Here is a 17467-nt window from a genome sequence, read left to right as displayed (position 1 = left end):
GTCAACCACTAATCACTTTCACTATAGATTTGCCTATTCCCAGTATTTCATATAAATGTAGTCATACAATATTTGGCCCTTGTGACTGATTTCTATCACTTAGCATAATACTTTCAAAGTTTATTCATGTTACATTTTTTTAATTTTTTAAATATATTTTTATTGATTTCACAGAGAAAGGGAGAGGGAGAGAGAGATAGAAACATCAATGATAAGGGAATCATTGATTGGCTGCCTCCTGCATGCCTCACACTGGGGATCCAGCCCACAACCCAGGCATATACCTTGACAGGGAATTGAACTGTGACCTCCTGGTTCTGGTTCATAGGTCAGTGCTCAACCACTGAGCCACACCAGCCGGGCACATTTTGTTTTATATTCCCTTTAATATTCAGCACAGTACTATAGTTGGCACATAAAAATAGTCTTTTTGTTTATTTATTTTATAATAGTCTTTTTAAAAATAAACTTTAAAATTTGTGCAAGAGTAGGCCTTCCTTCCCCCGGCTGCCAGCACCGGCTTCCCCCTGGCACCCGGGACCCCGGCTTCCTTTGCAGTCCGGCTTCATCCGGAAGGTCGTCCGGTCTAATTAGCATATTATGCTTTTATTATTATAGATAATTTCTTGGACTGTAACCTCAGTGGGCCTTAGTTGCCTCATCTATAAAATTGTTTTCAAGTGTTTTGAGAATTAGGGAAGAAGTTAAGAAAGTCTGTTGCACGGTGCCTGTGCTTGGCAGAAGCATCATAGTTGTTGATCGATATTAGAAAAATAGATTAAATTAGAAAGGGGAAACAATGTTTTTTCTTTAAAATACAAAAAGCGCTCTCCCCTCCCCCGGGGGCAGGATGGAAGGGGGGCTTCTGTTTTTTGAGCATTTTCTGTAGTGGGTGGAATAAGAAGGAAAAGATGACCTTGGTTTGCCTGCATATTTAATATTAACTGTAGGACAGCTTCTTTGCCTGACAAGAGCCTTTGGGTCCTTTTGGTTTGTGTACTGAGTTCTAGCCTCTTTGTGAAGAGATGCTTGGAAGTTTATCAGTGCTTAAGATTGTCCTAACATGGCTATTTTGCTGTAGGTGCTGTGTTTGAAGAATGATATCATTTTTAAGAAAGCCTTTCCTCTCTTAAGGTAAGGATATTAATAATAATAGTTGAATATAGTTAACATTTGCTTTCTGCCAGGTAATTCACACAGCATTTTTCTTTCATCATCTCCACTTGCATGTCTACTAAGCATCTTGAGCATGAACACCTCTGCCATCTTGCTCTTTTTTATTTATTTATTTTTTTATTTCAGAGAGGAAGGGAGAGGGAGAGGGAGAGGGAGAGAGAAACATCAATGATGAGAGAGAATTGGTGATCAGCTGCTCCCTGCACGCCCCCTTCAGGGGATGGAGCCCACAGCCCAGGCACGTGCCCTTGACTGGAATCAAACCTGGGACCCTTCAGTCTGCAGGCTGACGCTCTATCCAATGAGCCAAACCAGGTAGGGCATGCCATCTTGCTCTTTATCCATTCTCAGTGAATGACAACCCCATTCATCTGGTTGCTTAGGCCAGAATCCTTGGAGTGATCCTTGACATTGTTATTTCTGTCACTCTACATCCAATTCTTTAACAAATCCTGTTGGCTCAACTTGTGAAATATTATAGAATTAAACCAGATTCAGGTCTCAAACTATTTGTTTTGCTAAACTACTAGGGACCAGCTCCTTATCTTCTTAACACGTTAAGCGCCAAGCCTGTATTGTCTTCCTTTCCGTTTAGCCCACAATATCCGATTTCACCGATATGCTGGTGGCATCAGTGACTGACCGGTCCAGACAGAAAGTATAGTGTCAGTCACCGGTGACTGACATGGCGCTTAACGTATAAACTACAATTATGCTGCCTTCTAAGTGGTCTCACTGCCTTCACTTTTGTCTTCTATCCTTTGCACTAAAATCAGAGTGATTCTTTTAAAATCGAGTTAGCTCATGTTACTTCTCTCTCAGACTTTCCCATCTTAGTCAAAATAAGTTCTACACTCCTACCATGGCTTACAGGTCTTTATCTAATCTGTTCCCTCATTGTATACTACTACTTACTCACTGGCTCCCTTTCTATTCCTTGATGACATAACCACTCTCCCACCTAAGGATCTTTGCACATTCTCCCCTCAGATATCCATATAGTTTGTCCTCTGACTTTATTCAGCTTTGTGCCCAAATGTTGTATCATCAGGGAGGCCTTTTCTAACTACACCTCCCATCAATCTCTGTCCCCTTACCTTGCTTTATTTTTCATAGCAGGTATTACCACTTGACACATTTTATATATATGTATGTGTATATATATTTAAATTATCTGTCTTCCTCACCCTGCCCACTAGAATATAATCATCATATGGATAAAGACTTGCTAGTTTTGTTTACTTCTATATCCCAAGGGCCTAGAATGGTGTCTGACACATAGTAGGCATTTAATAAATACTTGTTGAATGAATTAATAGTTCTTCATAATTATCAGGTGAGGCAGGTGATATTATCTCAATTTTATGCATAAATAACTGCGGTTCAAAATGGTAAATCAATTGCTCAAAGATGACATAGCTAATATAAGTTGGAGTTAGGATTCAAACCCAAGTTGTTCTTTCACTCTTCTGTATTTACAGTATGCTACCTCCCCATTGTTTTTTCTCTGGATGATAATGAAGAGCATTTGGCAGTTTATTTTTCTATTCATCAGATATCCACAATGTCTAATGCATGGCAGCCACATGATATAAAACAATGAATTGAATATCTTCCTGACCACATGAGCCTGGATGAATTCTTTAATCCTTTACATTTATTGAAGCCTTTTCCTCTTATTCCCTTTCCATCTTAATCTATTTTTCCATTAGTCAGTCAGTTATTTAATATGCATTTACTATGGCACCATGCTAGGCATTTTACATGTTCTCACATTAACAAAAACACTACAGGACAAACATATAAATATTGTTATTTTACAAAAGAGGTATCTGGCCGTGGCCAGGTAGCTCAGTTGGTTAGTATCTTCCTGATATGCCAATGTTTTGGGTTCAATCCTCAGTCGGGCACATTCAAGAATCTATGAATAGTTCTGGCCAGTGTTGTTCAATGTTCTGTTCAGTGTTGAGAGCATCAGTCTGAAGACTGAAGGATCCAGGTTCGATTCCCGATCAAGGGCATGAACCTGGGCTGCAGGCCCGATCCAGGCCTAGGTGGGGTGTGTGCAGGAGGCGGCCAATCAATATATCTCTCTCACATCGATGTTTTTCTCTCTCTTCCCCCTCCCTTCCTCTGTCTCTCTCTGTGAAATCAATAAATTTAAAATAAAAAAGAGGAGCTGAAACCGGTTTGGCTCAGTGGATAGAGCGTCGGCCTGTGGACTGAAGGGTCCCGGGTTCAATTCCGGTCAAGGGCATGTACCTGGGTTGCGGGCATATCCCCAGTGGGAGATGTGCAGGAGGCAGCTGATCGATGTTTCTCTCTCATCGATGTTTCTAACTATCTTTCTCCCTTCCTCTCTGTAAAAAATCAATAAAATATAAAAATAAATAAATAAAATAAAATAAAATAAAAAAGAGGAAACTGGCTCAGAGAGTTTAAGATACATTTTCAGTCCCATGAGATGAGATAACTATGTTACAGAGACACAAAACAACTTGCCTACGGTCACAGTTTGGAAATGGTGGAATCAGCGTTCAATCACAGATCTGCTTGTCTCTAACTTGTCCCACAGTTTAGCATCAAAGCTTTGCAGGATACTGAATTAAAATACTCTGATTACCTAGTCAACCAAACAGAACCATTTTAAATTATGTACTTATTTATTATTATTATTGTTATTGATTTTAGAGAGAGGAAGCGGGAGGGAGAGAGACAGAAAGAACATTGATGTGAGAGAGAAACATTGATGGGTTGCCTCCTGTTGTGCCCTGACCAAAACCTGCAACCTGTTGGTGTATAGGATGACACTCCAACCAAATGGGCCACCTGGCCAGGGCCAAACAGAACCATTTTATTCTCCTCCATATTCACTGGCTTCTGTATCCAGTCTAGCTCTCATTGCTGTCCCTTCCTCTCCATCTTCCCTGAGCATGTTCTAATGCAAGGCTATTATAAGAACCACCTCACTAGTTCTCTTGCCTCAGTCTCACCTATTCCCATTCATTTTTCACCTACTGCCAGGGTTAACTTCCAAAACTTAATCTTGATCATGTCACTCCTGTGCGTAAATTCTACCAGGAGCTTCCCACTGCCTATACAGAATAAAGACCAAACTCCTTCGCACAGCACATGAGGTTCTTTATAACCTGACTCCCTATTACCTCTTTCACCCTGTTCCCTTCCCTGCAGCTTAAATTCCACTTACATCCAGCTGCTTGCTGTTCCCTAAACTTACCACTTTTATCCCTCTGCGTAGAATGCTTTACCTGTTAGGGTAAGTAATCCAGAACAGTTCATTTTTAAAGCTCAGCTCAAAAAGTTTCATCTCCCTGGTGGAAATGATCACACTTTCCTTTGTGTTTCACCAAATCATGTACATGCTTTTGTTCTGGATCAGTACTCTACTGTGGTTCGCATTTGTTTACAACTCTCTCCCAACTAGACCATAGCTAGAGACATTTACTTTGTATTTTTGTATCCTCAAGACCTAAGCACATTGGCTGGCACATAGTAGGTACTTAATATTTGTGGAAAGGACGGAAGGAGGAAATATCTGGCATTGACTTATCCTTGATGAGGAGTATACAAGTTTTGATAACTGCAAATAAATAGCAGGTATCTAATTGTATTCACCATACTCTCTTTTTAGGTTCAGAACTTCAGGAGAGAATCCCATTTGTTCTGCAGGTAAGCATTTTTTTCCTGGTGTAGTCTGCTTACTTTAAGTGACTCTCTAGCACGCTAATAATTTTTTACAAGGATGCCTAACATATCTTTGAGAAGCGTGGCTGGGACCAGATCCAAGCCCTCACATGGAATAGGGTAGTGGGCAAGAACATAAAGAAATGGTTAGGAGCAAGAGCTCTACAGTTTGTTTAGATTCCAACTCTAACTCATATTTATTGTGTGACCTTTGGCTAATTCCCCATAACGTCATTTCCTCACTTTAAAAAAATAGGGATAATTAGGCCATGGCCAGATAACTTAGTTGGTTGGAGCATTGTCCCAATGCACCAGGGTTGTGGGTTCGATCCTTGTTCAGGGGACAAACAGGAGTCAATCAATGAATGCATAAATAAGTGAAACAACAAATCAATGTCTGTCTGTCTGTCTGTCTCTCTCCCTCTCCCTCTCCCCACCTTCTCCTTCCCTTTCTCTTCTTCTATCTCTAGGATCAATCAATAAATAAAAATTTAAACATGGGGATAATTATAGTACTAACTACAGTGAATTATTTGGAGACTCAGTGAGGTAAAACACATAAAGTGCTCAAAAAGTTAGATGTTTTTGTTATTATTTCTATTATTAGTGTTACTATTCCAGACTTATTTTTCATGTCTATCATCTGCCAGGCTAGGGCTTTTCTCTTTGTATTTTGTAATGACTGTCCATTCAATCTGATTAACTCAGTGGTTCTCAACCTTCCTAATGCCGCAACCCTTTAATACAGTTCCTCATGTTGTGGTGACCCCCAATCTCTTTGTTACAAATTGAACATAATTAAAACATAGTGATTAATCACAAAAACAATATGTAATTATATATGTGTTTTCCGATGGTCTTAAGCAACCCCTGTGAAAGGGTTGTTCAACCCCCAAAGGGGTCGCGACCCACAGGTTGAGAACCACTGGATTAACTCAATAAATTTTAATCTGTTTCAATCTAATTATTAACCATTTTTGCTTTGTCTATTATGTGAGAAATTTCAAAGCAATTGTTGTATTTCAATGAAATCTGTCATTTTTCTAAAGAGGAATGGGAGTAAAGAAGGGACTAATATTTACTGAGTGCTTAATATGTGCCAGGCAATGTATAAGAGGTTTGATATCTGTTAATTCTTTTTTTTTTTAATATCTTTTATTGATTTTTTACAGAGAGGAAGGGAGAGAGATAGAGAGTTAGAAACATCGATGAGAGAGAAACATCGATCAGCCGCCTCCCGCACATCTCCCACTGGGGACATGCCCACAACCCAGGTACATGCCCTTGACCGGAATCGAACCCGGGACCCTTCAGTCCGCAGGCCGACGCTCTATCCACTGAGCCAAACCGGTTTCGACTGTTAATTCTTTTAGAAGATGGCTGCAATGTATAGAGAATCACCATTTCTTTTAGCTCTAAAGCCCAGCATCTCAAAATATGGGCTTCTTTTTATTACTGGTTCTCTCAGCAAACATTTATTGTACCAGGATATGTGTTAGGTGCTGAGGATATAAAATTAAGAGGATACAGTCCTTACCATTTGGAAGCTTACAGTCTTGTAAGAAATAATTCTCCCCCCAAGAATACTACAATGAACACTTATGTACCTACCACTTAGATTTAACTATTGTTAACATTTTGCTTTCTGTATTAGACATCATGATACTTCACCTTTAAATACTAAAGCATGCATTTCTAGAAATAAGGACATTTTCTATATTCTGTTAAAGAGACACAAAACCATTATCTCACACAAGAAAATCCTGTATAATAAAAGGCTAATATGCAAATGGACCAAACAGCAGAATGACCAGTTGCTATGACATGCACTGACCACCAGGGGGCAGATGCTCAATGCAGGAGCGCTATGGTGGTCAGTGCGCTCCCACAGGGGGAACGTTGCTCAGCCAGAAGCCAGGCTCATGGCTGGCAAGTGCAGCAGCGGTGGCGGGAGCCTCTCCCGCCTCACAGGCAGCGCTAAGGAGCAGCAAGCCCGGCTTCTGGCTGAGTGGAGCTCCGACAGGGAAAGCTGGGCTCATGGCTGGCGAGTACAGCAGTGGTGGCAGGAGCCTCTCCCGCCTCCGCAGCAGTGCTAAGGACTCCTCAGGGGATGTCTGCCTGCTGGCTTAGGCCCACTCCCTGCTGGCAGTCGGACATACCCTGAGGGGTCCTGTACTGCAAGAGGGCGCAGGCCAGACAGAGGGACCCCTCCCTCCCCCCCCCGCCCCCCGCCTCCAGTGCACGAATGTCGTGCACCGGGCCTCTGGTTAATAATAATGCCCCAATACCATCTAATACCTTATCCACTTCCCCAATTGTCCCCAAAATGTCTTTTGTGAGCTTGTTTATAACCAAAAGCCAATAAAGTTTTACACTATGTATTTCACTATTCTGTTACTTTTAATCTAGAACAGCTCTACCACTTTTTTCCTATAACAGTGACTTTTTTTTTCCTTTTTTGAAATTGTTTTTTATTGTACAGACATTTTAGAGCCCTTAATGGGAAAGGACAGAAATATATTTTTCCTAACTACATTTATAATGGTAATGTTACAGACATAAAAGAAAAATGTCACAATTCTTCTACCATAAAAATCTATTTGTGTTTAAGCCCTTGTTATAACAGTGACTTTGATTGGGCCAGTCCGTTTGTCTTATAAAATGTCCTCCCTCCTTGATTTGTCTGATTCTCATGGTGTTGTGTAACATGTTCTTTGGTCCCCTCCCAACAAACTGAAAGTTAGATCTACAAGCTTGACTAGATTTAAGTTAAACAGTTTTAGCAAGAAAACCAACTGATGCTCTGAACTTCATTTTGCATCCTGTCAGATTTAAAAAGAAATAGCAAAATGTCTGATTATAAAAGTGAAAAACATACATTTTAGAGAATATGGAAAACACACACACACACACACACACACACACAAAAGCTGAAAAAGCTGAAGAAAACTTCTAATCCTACCATCCTTAGGTTACTGCTTAACATTTTAGTGTATATCCTACCAGGTCTTTTTCTAGGTTGGTCTCTCTCTCTCTCTCTATCTCTCTCTCTCTCCAGATATATATGCATGTGGGAACCAATGATGATATATTATGCTTTATCGTTTCCTTTTTCCCACTTAATCTATAGTGAACATTTTAATGTTCACTATCTACACTAATAAAAGAGAAAAATGGTAATTGGCGTACGACGCTACCCTTTTCATTGGCTAATCAGAGCTATATGCAAATTAACTGCCAACTAAGATTGGCAGTTAACTGCCAACAAGATGGCGGTTAATTTGCATATGTAGGCACAATGCAGGGAGGCGAAAGGGAAAGCAGGAAGAAGCCCCCTGCCACTGACAGTGATCGGAAACCCAGGGGGGAGCTAAGAGCTGGGGGGCAGGGCAAAGGCGGCCCTGGGGCCGCCTTTGCCCTGCCCCACAGCCATGATCAGAGAATCGGGTGCCTTTTCTGCCCTGGCCAGTGATAGCAGGAAGTAGGGGTGGAGCCAGTGATGGGAGCTGGGCATGGTCGAAGCTGGCAGTCCCAGGAGCTAGGGGTCCCTTGCCTGGGCCTAAAGTGAAGCCCACGATCGTGGGGCCGCTGCAGCTGGGGGTCCCCTGCCCAGGCCTGACACCTCTGCCGGAGGCCTCAGGCCTGATCAAGGGGCCGATCCGGTGATTGGTGATCAGAGGGTGATGAGGGTCAACTCCTCTGGCCGAGGCATCAGGCCTGGGTGGGGGGGCGGAGTGGGGATTGGGGGGATATGATGGTCCCCTTGCCCAGGCCTGAAGCCTGGGTCAGAGGCGTCAGGCTTGGGCGGGGGTGGAGCAAGCGATCAGAGGGAGATGGGGGTACCCTGCCCAGGCATGATTCCTAGGCCAGAGGCCTCAGGCCTGGGCGGGGGCCAGAGCCAGTGATCGGGGGGAGATGGGGGTCCCCTGTCCAAGCCTGACACCTCTGGCGGAGGCGTCAGGCCTGGGCAAGGGGCCGATCAGGCGATCGGAGGGTGATGGGGGTCTACGCCTCTGGCCGAGGCATCAGGCCTGGGCAAGGGGCAGAGCCAGCAATTGGAGGGGTCTGGGGGTCCCCTGCCCAGGCCCGATGCCTGGGCCAGAGGCATCAGGCCTGGGCAAGGGGCCAATCCTGCGATTGGAGGGTGATGGGGGTCAACGCCTGAGGGCTCCCAGTATGTGAGAGGGGGCAGGCTGGCTGAGGGACACTCTCCCCCCACACACACCCAGTGCACGAATTTTGTGCACCAGGCCCCTAGTATATAATAAAAGCCTAATATGCAAATCGACTGAACGGTGGAACAACTGGCAGAATGACCAGTCACTATGATGTGCACTGACCACCAGGGGCAGACGCTCAATGCAGGAGTTGTCCCCTGGTGGTCAGTGCGCTCCCATAGGGGGAGTGCCACTCAGCCAGAAGCTGGGCTCATGGCTGGCAAGCGCAGCGGAGGTGGTGGGAGCCTCTCCCACCTCCGTGGCAGCGCTAAGGAGCAGCGAGCCAAGTGGTAAGGAGCAGCGACCAGGTGGGTGGTAAGGAGAGAGGAGTCCCAGACTGTGAGAGGGATGTCTGAGGCGTCCTGGACTGCAAGAGGGCACAGGCTGAGCTGAGGGATCTCCTCCCCCCACCCCCCAGTGCATGAATTTCATGCACTGGGTCTCTAGTAATAGATAGATAGATAGATAGATAGATAGATAGATAGATAGATAGATAATCTATATAATTATTTTGAATGTATTGCCTTAAGAGAAACAATTTGGAGAGGACAATTCTGAGTCTGATTTTGAACATGTTGAATTGAGTGCTTGTGAGGAGGATATATTAAGTAGCCCATTGGATACATTGATCTTGAGCGCAAATATAGGTTTGGGTTGAAACTGTAAATTTGGAAGTCATCATAGTGTCCATTTTAAGTCATGGGAATGAATGAAACCACCTGAGGAGAACATGTGGAGAAGAGGCCCAAGGATCAGGCACCTGGGGAACTTCAACATTAAAAAATTGGATAGAGAGTGAAATTGATGGCGAATAGGATTGAAAATAGGAGGCCCAAATGATAGGAGAAAACCAGGATAGTATAGTTTCATGGCAAACAAAAGTAGTATTAAACCTTTTGTATAAATAAAAAAGAAAACTCAGATGCCAGTCACCATTTTTAAGTACACAGAAATGCAATAACCCTTCATTGGTTTCAAAAAGCAGGGCTGGAAGTGACCTTTGAGATTATTATTTTTTTAAAAAAATATATTTTATTGATTTTTTACAGAGAGGAAGGGAGAGAGATAGAGAGTTAGAAACATCGATGAGAGAGAAACATCGATCAGCTGCCTCCTGCACATCTCCCACTGGGGAAGTGCCGGCAACCCAGGTACATGCCCTTGACCGGAATCGAACCTGGGACCTTTCAGTCCGCATGCCGACGCTCTATCCACTGAGCCAAACCGGTTTCGGCGACCTTTGAGATTATTACATTTCTCAGGTAAAAGTGCCACAAATGCTTGCCATGGTGTCTCATCTACTGAAATTCCTTGGCAAGGAGGCATTTTCAAATGCAGTTTGGGACAATTCCTATATTTAGAGCAGCTGGTTAATTAAGAAGCTGAATCAAACTACTGTTAAATTACCATTTTCCTCCTTAAATGAAAGGTTTTGGTCAAATTACCAGTGGTTAAACTGCTTAATTAGGCAGTTGTTTTAATTGTAAAATTTATAAGTTTGAAAGACTCTGATTTTGATAAGTTCAACTGAATCCCCCCTCTTTCATGTCATTAATCTGGGTTTCCTGCTGTCACATTAACATTGCAGCCTCCTGAGAGAAAAGGCAACTCTTTTCACTGAAGAAAACAAAACCCCAAGGTTTTAAAAGGAGGCTTTGAAAATCTTTCAGTTAACACAATTACTGCATGTAATCATGTAGTGACTTCTCCCACCTCACACCCCTTCCTGTATATATGCCAGAGCCACTGTCCTTCACTGTCCTTGTTTACTAAGCTCCATTATTTCTCCTTTAAAATAGTAACAAGTGTATATAGTAGGGCTATTCGGGAGTAAAAAACTGGGGTAGCCCCAACCAAGAATTAATTATGGGACATTCTCTCCATTCAACAGACTGCATGTACCTGATACAACCTACTCAGCACCTGGCAAATAGTATGTGCTCAGAAGTGTAGGTTTACAGTTGGTTCTCACGACTGTAAACTTACTTTTGCCCACCCCTGTAGTGCTTCGTACATAGTAAATACTTCTTTAAAAATTGTGTGAGTGAAATGAATAAATGGTTGAATTAATGAAAGAGAATAACTTAATTAGGTCAATGTTTTAGAAAGTTTAATCAGTAAGCTCGCAGTGGTCGGCAAACTGCGGCTCGCGAGCCACATGCGGCTCTTTGGCCCCTTAGTGTGGCTCTTCCACAAAATACCGACTTCTGCGCATGGGCCACGAAGTTTCAATCACATTGTACGTGCGCCCGCACGTGGTATTTTGTAGAAGAGCCACACTCAAGGGGCCAAAGAGCCGCATGTGGCTCGCCAGCTGCAGTTTGCCGACCACTACTCTAGAGGATAGCATAGAGAGGGGGATATTTTGAGATCACCAACAATAACTTAGCCAATACTACCATTTGAATCTCCTATCCCTTCCATCCATACTCCCTCTCCCTACTCCCTTTTCCACACAACAACCAGTGATATTTTAAAAACACATCAGACATATAATTTCCCTGCTTATGGCTGTTCAGTCTGAAATCCAAACCCTTAACAAGGCCCAGTGTGGTTTTTTTCTGACCCACTGCTCTAGTCTCTGATACTCTCCATGCCCCTCTCACTTTGCGTCAGCCACACTGAAAACCAAAGCTGTGTCCCACATTGAAGCCTTTACACATGCTGTTTCCTCTGCCTGTAACATTCATCCTCTATCTTTTCACTTAATAAACTCTTCCTTGCCTTTCAGGTCTCAGTTTATTTTATTTATTTTTTTTGAATAGGTAATACATGTGCATGGAACAAGTTTTAAAGCTACAAAAGAATATAAAATAAACAGTAAATGTCCCTCTCCTCCTGCTTTCTAGCCACTTTCTCTCCCTGGGGATAAACACTATTACCATTTCCCTCTGAATTCTGGTCTCAGTTCACATGTCATTTTTTCAGAAAGGCCTTCTCTGATACTACGATCTAAAATAGATCCTCCGAGCCCTAGCCGGTTTGGCTCAGTGGAAAGAACATCAGCCTGTGGACTGAAGGGTCCCAGGTTCGATTCCAGTCAAGGGCACATGTCTGGGTTGAGGGCTCCTCCTCGGCCCTGGTTGGGGCATGTGCAAAGGCAACCAATCACTGGGAAAATATCCTCAGGTGAGGATTAAAAAAACAAACAAACAAAAAACAACAGGTAAAATAGATCCTCCGATTGTATTGCCATAACCCTCTGTGCTTTTTCTTTTTATTATCTCAATTTGGAATTTTATATTTATTTTGTGACTGTTCCATTAATGATACCTTCCTCCCTCGAGACTGTCAGCTCCATAAGTGGAGTTTTGTTGGCCTTGTCTACTTTTTTGCTGTTATTGTTAATCCTCCCCCGAAGATATTTTTTTTCCCATTGATTTTTAGAGAGAGTGGAAGGGAGGGAGAGAGACAGAGAGAGAAACATCAATGTGAAAGAGACACATCAATTGGTTGCCTCCTGCACATGCCACACCAGGGCCGGGGATCGAGCCTGCAACCAAGGTACATGCCCTTGACCAGAATTGAACCTGGGACCCTTCAGTCTGCAGGCCGATGCTCTATTCACTGAGTCAAACTGGCTAGGGTGGCCTTGTCTACTTTTATATCCCCCACTCTTAGCACAATGTCTGGTACATCATAAGTATGCCTTTTCCTGTAAACTCATCTCTTGCCAACCTGGTCCTCCTGTTCTGCCTTGAAATTCTCTCTGGCTCTTCCCCTCTCTATACCATGTTCTCTCCTCACTAACTCGTAGTCATCCTTCAAGTTTTACTTAAAAGCCACCTGCTCTAAGAATTCTTTCCCAACACCTCAAGTCTAGCCTCAGTGCCCCTCCTATGTATGGCCCTGCATTGGTATTACTGTTTCCCCGCTAGATCATAAGTTCTTTATTGCAGGGACTGTGTCTTTGTCTATTCTTATAGCCCCAGCTTCTAAAGGCATTGGGTGGTACCAAGAGTCCTGCCATAGATATTGGGTTGATTACACACTGCATAACTCTAGTGTGTGCCATTCACGTGGTATAATTGTCACTGGTTACCCTGATGGGAAATAATAAATATTTATTAAGTGAATGAACATGCTTTGAAGAGTTCAGTGCTTTTTCAAGGTCATGATGAAATCTTGTTGGATAAGATTAATTTGCAAGGCTCTGGTCTGAGGACCACTGTGTATTCATCGGGAGGATTTGGATATCAGCTTCTTGGGTGGGGTCCCAGTTTGCAGAGTTGGAACCCAAAGACTCAAAGGGTCAAATGTCTTAGATTTAGAGAGACAGAATTGGGACAGTGGCTAAGAACACACCCCAGTTATTTTCAGTGCTCTTAGGGAACCTCTCCCCAAAATACCTCCTCCTCCCTTGTGTGGTTAAACACTCCTCTTCCAAGGATTCAGCTTTTACCTCTGCTGAGCCTATTGCCCTGCACCCTTCCCCCCTGCTGCCCCCAAAGCAGAGTTAGTTGTTTGTCCCTCTAGGCACTCCCTACCTTGCACTCATCTCCATTTAAGTATTTTTTATATTTTTTTCCCATTAAAGTATTTTGTACACCATAATATAATTATCTGCTTTCCCATCATCCTTGCCCAGTATACACTGAGTGTCTAAAACTAGATGATTTTAAAAACATTGTGGAAATCTTTGATTGTCCTCATACCTAGTTATATTTGCTACCTGTCACTTTCTCTGTACAATCTGTAGAAAACTTCAAAAGAATTATTGCCTGTGGAGGGACAAGAGGAAATGACAACCCTGTGAGAATTTATTTTGTCCCTATACCACCAGTGGCTCTAGCAGGAGAGAGTTTCTCAAAGAAAGATAGGGAGTGGGACTGGATATAGTCCAGTGGTCAAAAGGAGAGAAATGGTGGGGAAAACTGAGAGTTAGCCCAGGATAATAAAATAGCTCTGGTTCTTTAAACCAAATAGTCCCAGTCTTGCAATGGAGAATTTGCCTCCTCACCTCATATGTGACCTGTTCCTGGAAGAGCTTTGAAACACATTTGTCTTATTTTCTCTCTTTTAGGTGGTATTCTGCTGAGTACCAGCCGGCACTATAAGACAAAGCCCACCCATGGCATTGGGAGATACAAGCACTTAATTCAAGAACAAGAGGTAAAAGGGGCAGGGGTCCTTCAGAAGAGGAGAGTGTGCAGCTTTTGCAAACACCCAAAGATCAGATCTGCATAGGTTGGCTAGTATTGGAGCTAGAAAGAATGGGGGTCATCCCTCAGTCCTCTCCAGTTACTTAGTTTCAGTATTATCCAGAGTGGAGATATTTCTACCAGGTCCCAGTCTCTTCCCTAGGCCAGGTTATCATAGTAAAAGCAAATGATTTAGTTTTATTATTTGTGATGCTTTAAAAAATATCCTAGTACTTAGTACTTAGTTCCTAGTACTTAGCTCAGTATGGACCTCACAATGGAAATAATACATCCAGTTTAGCTGAGTGAATGGTGGCTAGTAGAGGTGGACTGCCGTTTTCAGCCAACTAACTGAGTTTTATAGTATTTGCAGATTTAAAATATGTATGTGTTCCTTGAATTCATTATCACAGATAATTGGGAGTTAGTTCTAATTATTATAAGACTAGAGGCCCAGTGCACAGCATTTGTGCATTCGGCAAGGAGAGGAGGTCCCTTAGCCTGGCTTGCGCCCTTTGCAGTCCTGAAGCCCTCAGGGGATGTCAGACTGAGGCCTAGGCTCGCTCCCCATGGGACATCCTTAGCTCTGAGGGGGGCCGCTGAGCTCACCAGCCGTCACTCCGGCTTGTGGCTGAGCGGTGCTTCCCCTGTGGGAGCGCACTGACCACTAGGGGGCAACTCCTGTGTTGAGCGTCTGCCCCCTGGTGGTCAGTGTGCGTCATAGCGACTGGCGAACCTCCATTTGGTCGATTTCCATATTACCCTTTTATTATATAGGATAGGATTATTTAGCCTACTTCTCTGGCTCCAGCTGCAAGATTGCTTCTGGGTAGTTAGATTTCTGTGCATGTGCAGAGGATTTTCTGGTGGGGTGAACACAACACTGGCCTGAAAGTCAGAAGGTCTGGCTTTGAGTCATGATTCTATCACTTCCTGTAAAAGGTACAGTTAAGAAGATTTTGCAGTTCTACTGAGGAGTCTTCAACATTACTTTTGGTCCTTGGGCTTATTTTAATGTTCCCTGTAACCATGCACATCTCCCATCGCCTCTCTCTCCTTGGCAAAAGCTAAATACCACTGTCCTTGGGCTTCTGAATCCCCTAAGCTTGTCATGTTCTCTTAAGCATCATCCTTATATCAAGGAATTTCACTGGAAGAACATTGCCATGTCCAAGGCTTGTGTCAGGCAGCCTCCCAGCAGGAAACAGCCCAACTAAAATTATTTGTTTGTAGTGGGAAGTGTACGCAATTGGGAAACAGGAAAGTTATGTTCTAGTCTTGGTTCTGCAACTCATTAGCTTTGTGACTTTGGATAAATTAACCTTAGTCCTCTGGGCATGGTGGGCCCTGAAATTTTATGTAAAATGTTTTCTATTTGTGACTTTTTCTGAGAAAAGAGTCTAGCTTTTTTCAGGCTCTTCAAAATGGTTGAGAAACTCCAGATTAGAATGTCTTTAAGAGTTTTTTAATTTTGATATCCTGTAACTCCATGATGCTATGAAATATTAATCAAACACCTACTATGTAGTAGGCATTATTGGGGGCGACTTGCCTATTTAAACTGGATTGCAATAAAATTTTACAGGTTGGATGAACAAGATCTGGTTCATGCTGAGAGGGAGCTGGTAAACCATTAGAGATAAGACGTAGGTGATTATGTTCCCAAGCAGAAAATGACAAGTGCTAAAAGGAAGATATAAAGTACTATTAAATACCCTGGCTGGTAGCTCAGTTGGTTAGAGCACTGTACTGATATATCAAAGTTGGGAGTTTGATCCCCCTTCAGGGCACGTACAAGAATCAGTCAATGAATGCATAAATAATTGGAACAACAAATTGATGCTTCTCCCTCTCTCTCTCTATAAGAATAAATAAAATAAAGTGCTACTAAAAATCAGAAGAAAGAGTGATTTACACCCCTTCTGAGTTGTGACACCTTAGCATAGTTGTTGCAGTTGTTTTATTTTAGGACATCCCTCTTCTAAAAGTCCCACATAAATTAGCAGGAAATGAAATTGGTTTTGTTGGGGGGCGGGGAGAAGGTGTGTTTTTACTAGTAATGTTTTGGGATCTTTCGTCTTAAGATAATTTTCTGCATATGTCATGCTCCAACACACTCCTTAGCTTGGTATAAAAGGAAGTTTAATGCCGTATTTAATGCCATCTGTCCCCATCTTTCTCTCTAGCTTCTTCTGCTATCTCATGGAGACCATGCTTTAACTCCATTGGGCCTCTTGCTTTTCATCCAAATCACCATACCATTTCAAGGCCTCTCACATGCTGTCCTTTTTCACTTGGTTAATACATCCTCAACCTTTAAATCTCAGTGAGAAGTAGGATGAGGATGGAAAAAATGTATCTTCCCTTCTAAGACACCTTCCTGGATTCCCTGCACTGGGTTACTTGTCCTGCCATGAGCTTCCCGAGTTCCTGTGCTTCCTCTGCCCTAGGACCTAATGCTCTGTTTTAACCATCTGTTTTGGTGACCACCTCCCCTTCTAGATGGTGAGCTCTATAGGGTAGAGGCCATGCCTTATTTTTTTCTGTGTCCTCACTGTCCAACACAGGACCTGGCATCAGATAGAGGGCAGTAAATATTGATTGAGCTAAATTGAAATGTGATTATTGAAGCTGCCCCAAGGCTTTAGAAATTAGAGCTGGCAAACACCACCCACTATCTGCAGACAGCTGGTTGCAGATGACCTCGGTTGCTGGAAGGGAGTTATGCGCCCTCTACTTGCAGTACAGGCTTTTCTCTGAGGTCGTTCATTGATCTGGGGTGGCTAGCACAGTAGTGCTGGATAGCAGGGAAGCTGCTGCAGGCTCACTTCCTGCAAGGACAACACAGTGAAAGTTCTGGCCTTCAGAGGCTCTGTCTCAAGTTCCAGTCTCCGGTACCCCACTGGGGTACTGGACTGGAAAAGCTAGAAGGCATCTTTGTGATCCCCTTTCTCTCCTTAAGTCTAGAACCTAGAAAAAACAAAAGTAAGTTTTTTCCTCTCTGGGTCTCAGGCTGATCCCTCTACTCTTTTGAGCCCCACATCCCTGAAATGAGAATTCTCATGTACAAAGTGCCTAGCCTTTGTCCCATTTCTGCTGGTTAATCTCTTCACTCCTCCTTCCAAAGGTCCCACACTCAGTCTTAAGACCCCCGAACCTTGGGAAGGAAAATGCACGCCTACCTCACCTCAGCTTCCTGGGCAATACTGGTTTTACCTCTTTTTTTCT

General features: G+C 43.1%; 1 protein-coding gene across 1 annotated transcript in view; it reads left to right on the top strand.

Annotated features, from left to right (window-relative positions):
* The window catches only part of MRPL48 (mitochondrial ribosomal protein L48), a 53039-nt gene that overhangs the window by 9374 nt on the left and 26198 nt on the right, over positions 1-17467 (top strand). The window contains exons 2-4 of the mRNA XM_059708489.1: positions 1082-1134; positions 4829-4866; positions 14122-14210. Of these exons, the coding sequence (XP_059564472.1) occupies positions 1082-1134; positions 4829-4866; positions 14122-14210 (180 nt within the window). The remainder of the gene's footprint in view (positions 1-1081; positions 1135-4828; positions 4867-14121; positions 14211-17467) is intronic.

The sequence above is a fragment of the Myotis daubentonii genome, chromosome 9 (genome assembly GCF_963259705.1).
Source record: "Myotis daubentonii chromosome 9, mMyoDau2.1, whole genome shotgun sequence".
NCBI classification, from domain to species: domain Eukaryota; kingdom Metazoa; phylum Chordata; class Mammalia; order Chiroptera; family Vespertilionidae; genus Myotis; species Myotis daubentonii.
This window is presented reverse-complemented; position numbering and strand designations above follow the sequence as displayed.